The 5,382-nt window shown below is 42.0% G+C and overlaps 1 protein-coding gene across 1 annotated transcript; it reads left to right on the top strand.

Moving 5' to 3' along the window:
* Positions 1-442: 442 nt before the first annotated feature.
* On the top strand, positions 443-3,649 carry LOC149153245 (O-fucosyltransferase 20-like). Its single transcript, XM_089439783.1, has 6 exons — positions 443-1,220; positions 1,322-1,490; positions 1,576-1,665; positions 1,761-2,044; positions 2,191-2,449; positions 2,568-3,649. Exons 1-6 carry the CDS (start codon positions 613-615, stop codon positions 2,817-2,819), a joined length of 1,662 nt encoding a protein of 553 aa, XP_089295909.1. The 5' UTR covers positions 443-612; the 3' UTR covers positions 2,820-3,649.
* The last annotated feature ends 1,733 nt before the right edge of the window (positions 3,650-5,382 follow it).

The raw sequence follows: 5,382 nt of genomic DNA on the forward strand, positions 1-5,382 counted from the left end.
TTAATAACTAAATTATAATAAGATTTCCAGCATCTAAAAGTATAAAAGTAGGAAAAATTAAAACTTTCACATGTTTAAACGATGCTTTCTCTTTTCATCAGCCTTGTCACATAAAGGATCGGTGGAAAGCTGAATGTCCAACTGCTATGGTCCACTTGACATGGTCCACGTGAACGTGTGCTGTCAGAAATTCACCTGTTCAATCCAGGCTGGAACCTGCCAGCGTGGCGACGAGAATATGAGGCGGGACATCGTTTTCTGAGCACCAAGTGACTTCCAGCTCAGCGAGTCGGAATCATGTACCTGCCAATCGTCCTACGGCAGTTTTGTACACTGTGCTGCACAGACTGTCTCGCCGGATTCCCTCAGACGGAACGCTGACCGGCTTCAATTCAATTCAATTCAATTTGCCCGTTGGGAACAAGCGAGCGGTGGAGCCGTGATTCCTCCCCACTTCCACGCATTCTTTTTTCATGAAAAAGAGTGTGAACTTCCATATATTCACATGGCTTGTCCGGCACTACATCAGGGAACAAACGAGCGTTTCTACGCTGATTCTCTCTGGTCCGAATTCGAACCTGCGTCGAATTGTCGAATAAACAAAAAAAAATCATGGCGAGGCACGCCAGAAGATCATACATTTCGATACCTGCACAGGTGATTGGTAACGCCCTCGTTTTCTCGCCGAAGAAGTTCAGCCCCAAGCAAACCAATGGTCAAGGCCACTGCAGCTTCGTCAAAGCTGCCGTGAGTTTTTGGGCGTCCCTGCTGGCTCTCTGCACCTTCATAGCCATGCTGTATCTATTTCTGACATGGCGTCCCAGTCTCGGGCCCATCCACAGGCTCCCCTGCTCCACGCCCAATACCCCCCTCGCTCAACACCACCATCAACTCTCCTCCTCTGCTTCTGCCTCTGCCCTTACCTTCCTGCCGCCCCTTCCTGCCCATTCTCTGCCTCCGAGCCTCACGGCCGACGAAAGGAACTTCTGGGCTCAGCCTGATAATTTGGGCTACAAGCAGTGTGTTGAGTTCAGCAGCGAGTACAGGCACTCGTCGCCGGCCATCGTGAAGGGAAGGCGCAGGTATTTGATGGTGGTCGTCTCTGGTGGCCTCAATCAGCAGCGCAATCAGATCGTCGACGCGGTTGTCATTGCCAGAATTCTGGAGGCGTCTCTGGTTATTCCCATTCTGCAAGTCAATGCAATTTGGGAAGACGACAGGTAAATTCATTATTCCTATTCTGTTCAAACAAATTCCATTCCATGCCGGCGCTTTATTTGGGCATTCTATGCTAAATGCGATTTTTACTGTTGTAATGCAGTGAGTTCTCTGATATTTTTGACGTCGAGCATTTCAAGAAATTTCTCAAAGACGACGTCAGAATCGTCTCTTCGCTGCCTTCTACACATTTAATGTCAAGGCCAGTGGAGGAAAAGAGAACACCCCTCCATGTTAGTCCCGGTTGGATTCGATCTCGTTACCTCAGGCGGGTAAGTGCGTTTTCATTCATTGCACTGTTTTCTTCCATTCTTTTTCAAATATTTAGTGCTAATAATATTCCCATGGTAACCACAGTTGAATAGAGAAGGCGTTCTTCTTCTCCGTGGACTGGACTCCAGGCTTTCCAAGGATCTGCCCTCCGATCTTCAGAAGCTTCGCTGCAAGGTATGCCAGTTAATTCACTTCCTCTGTTTCTCAATCCGATACCTTTGCAAAATTTGTGACCTGAAAGGGTATTGTTCCATTTTTTGTTCTTCCAGGTTGCATTTCATGCATTGAGGTTTGCAGCACCTATACAAGCTGTGGGCGATAAGCTGGCGCAGAGAATGTGGAAGCAGGGCCCTTATGTGGCTTTGCATTTACGACTGGAGAAAGATGTATGGGTACGAACCGGGTGCCTCCCTGGTTTGAGCTCTAAATACGACGAAATAATCCGTCGGGAGAGGAAAACCCGGCCAGATCTTCTCACAGCGCGCTCCAACATGAGTTACCATGAACGCAAGCTTGCGGGCCTTTGCCCCTTAAATGCCAAGGAGGTCGCCAGGTGATCTTCTGATCCACACACACACACATATATATATATATATATATATCTATATATCTATATATATGGTTTAATATCCTAATACAGTCAATAACATTAAGGTCATCTGGGGATTTTCTTAACCCTGTCTAGTTATGTAATTCCAGGCTTCTGAAAGCTCTGGGAGCACCAGGAACTGCTCGCATATACTGGGCAGGAGGAGAACCACTAGGAGATCAAGAAGCTCTGGAACCATTGAAGAAACATTTCCCGAACTTTCACAACAAACAGAGCCTTGCATTGCCTGGGGAGCTGGATTCTTTTAGTGGGAAAGCATCCCTTCTTGCTGCAATTGACTATATTGTTTCATTAAACAGCGATGTTTTCATGCCATCACATGGAGGAAACATGGGCCATGCAATTCAGGTACCAATTCAAGTGCTAAACTGCATCTACTTGCTTTCAATTCTCTGCAGATTTTTCTTGTTCCATATTTATGCTTGTTACAGACCAAAGGGCATCCTTCTAAAATTATTCTATGCAGGGTCACAGGGCATATGCGGGTCACAGAAAGCATATAACTCCCAACAAAAGACAGATGCTTCCTTACTTCCTTGACAAAACATTGTCTGAACAAGACTTCAATAGGATTATCAGGCAACTGCATAATGAGTCACTTGGTCAGCCAGAATACAGAACAGATAAACCAGGCCGTGATGTTATAGCTTACCCTGTTCCAGAATGCATGTGCAAATCTGAATCAAAGTCCTCTGTTCCGCTCACTTCCATGGCATAGATGTTTTTCATTTCTGGGTTGATCCTCATAAACCCATAATTATACAAGTATCTGAGTACAGGGGTCTAAACCCTAGTTACAGAATTTCATAGTATAAACTCAATTCTTTTTGTGGGAATGGGCGTATCAAATTGGTGGATGAAAGTTATCCTAAGCAGCTTTGCTACTTTTTGCGGGCTGGACAATATGGCAGATTGTTAGTTGGGATAGGAAATCGATTCAATACAGTGATGCAATGCTCCAAAGCTAGCTAACATCCATGGTTTATGTTTGATAGCTGCTGCTCATCTAACCATCATAAAGAGATATGATGATCTTACACTGGATTGGAAGCCTCAACACACGCAACATTGAAGGGTTATCCACACTATTCAGTTCAGTATGGTGGTTATTATCGGGCAGAGAATCCAACTTTACTGCTGTAAGGCACTAGTTGGCATTGCAAAATTTGTCCATCATCCTTCCTGTACCCATGGCTGCAGTTGGACAGAAATTTAAAGGAAGGAAAGAGGTGCTAGGAGCAAGATGATGGTATCAGTATGCTTGCTAGGATTTCCAATGTATTTATTCTGTTGCTGCTATTGCTTGCAGATAGTTATGAATTATCTGCAGCATAGGTGGGAGATTTTGCTGCTACACTGAAGTTTATTTGAACAAGGCCCACCATTCACATTTTCTGCTTGTTTTTGTTTCAATTGTTAACCATGGGAGATTAATAGGGCTTTTCGTGTTGTTGGTTGTGAATGCAAATCACACGAGCTGTAAAAGGCATCTGAAACATTTGAAGGCAAGGCATCGGAACGACTAAAGCACATTAATTCAACTATCCATGGCTGGTCTGGATTCGGGCTCTATTCATGGTGCTTTGACACGTTAATTCAACCCCAACCCATTAGTATGCAAATATTTTAGCACATAATTATGATTTTATAAGGAACGTAAAACGAAGACATGCTGAGAGAATAACAGACTTCAAACCTTAAAATCATGGGTTAAGAAAGGACAAAAACCTCGTGTTTCCTACAAAACCCAAAAGCCTTTGGAAAATGTTACACAAACAGAGATGCAATGGTACATTTCAGGGATCCCCATTTTTAGAGATAGTTTCAGGAATCTGTTATTTAAGCAGCTATCATTCATGTTTTTAGCCAAGTCTGCTAATTTCCGAAAGGTTGCAATTCACTCGATCCGAAAAACTGTTCTGGAACATTTCCTTCTTGTACGTTGTGTATTTCTATAAAATTATAAATGTTGCATTCTCCTGGAAAAATAAGAAGACCTTCTGTTGTTTTATTGATCTAAAATCAATTTTCCATTAAATAAATTGTACCCACAACATGACTATTACTACTCAGGAGACTAAATCGAAATAGAGCCAGGAAATTGATGTTTGTTTGTCTAGTGTGCAAATAAAAATAAAGGACATAATTCTGTAGTCCAATTAAAACAATAATTCAAATCCAAAATTCAAATAACTTTGGCCAATTTTGTAGCTAGTTTCGGAATCATTAGGATTTTGATACAGTATCTGCAAGTTTGTTAAAATCTCTTTGAACATGTGTGGTTTGTACGATGCAGACCAAGTTCTCTAAGTAATGGAAGTATACTACACATGTCGGAATCACCTCTGATGTCCAGTTTATTCAAGCTCTTTGAAAGTAAATATAAAGTCCCACTACTAAGGCTCTCAGTTCAGCTTCGTTGTTAGACATTTACCTGTCCCAACGCATGAATTGAAATGATTTTACCGTTGACATTTTGTGTAGTTCCTCCTCTTCCCACTTTTACAGGTTCATCGCAATTCCATTAAAAAATTAATTATTTTTTTTTGCCGCATATTTGGTGGTGATCAAAGGTTCTATTTCACTTCTAGTTGCTCTGTTGGGATCTAAATCTTTTTTGACAAGAACTTGCAACTGCTCACAATTGAGCTTAATTCGTCATTCATCTTGTATTCTCTAAAATTTCATGACCATTTTTATCTACATGATTTTACTGTGGACCTTGCCATCATTTTTTTTAGCTATGGTGAATTGGTAACTTGTTGGGGCAATCCGCTTGATGCCCATGATCAAACCTTCAGGCTGCAACTATAACATGAAGAGTATATCCAACAGCCTGTAAGCTAGATATGCCAAGAACTTATAACTTAACAAAAGCTTAGAGATCCTGAACCTCATGGGGGAGCTTTATCCCAAGAGTTCTATATTCTTCTAGCCTTGTCACAACAAGCCAAATATGTCTTGAAAACTGAAACAGGGTGGGGAGAATCACGAACAGTTTTCCCACCACTCAAACTAAACACAAGAGACTTGGGGACATGCCGTCATATTTGTTGGCAATAACTCTATTATTTGTTGAAAGGCATGACTCTTCCCAAAAATGTTTTCCTTTTATTGATGATCCATGCCTGCCTTTTCCAATCCCCAAAGATATCTTTCTCAGGGTACATTGACTTGTTCATATAAATTCGACTTTGGCTCACAGAAAGGGAAATAACAATGTACTGGCTTGCCTCACAGAAAGGGAAATAACAACGTACTTGCTTGCCTCACTGAATATG

Source organism: Pinus tabuliformis, chromosome 9, assembly GCF_031772625.1.
Source record: "Pinus tabuliformis cultivar Carrire ecotype Pingquan chromosome 9, CPIR1, whole genome shotgun sequence".
Classification (NCBI taxonomy): domain Eukaryota; kingdom Viridiplantae; phylum Streptophyta; class Pinopsida; order Pinales; family Pinaceae; genus Pinus; species Pinus tabuliformis.

Excerpts from the sequence above, each read along its gene's own strand:
- LOC149153245 (XM_089439783.1), top strand. The coding sequence starts at position 613 with ATGGCGAGGCACGCCAGAAGATCATACATTTCGATACCTGCACAGGTG. Across the intron at positions 1,221-1,321 it reads GCAATTTGGGAAGACGACAG|TGAGTTCTCTGATATTTTTG; the intron begins GTAAATTCATTA and ends GTTGTAATGCAG. Across the intron at positions 2,045-2,190 it reads AATGCCAAGGAGGTCGCCAG|GCTTCTGAAAGCTCTGGGAG; the intron begins GTGATCTTCTGA and ends ATGTAATTCCAG.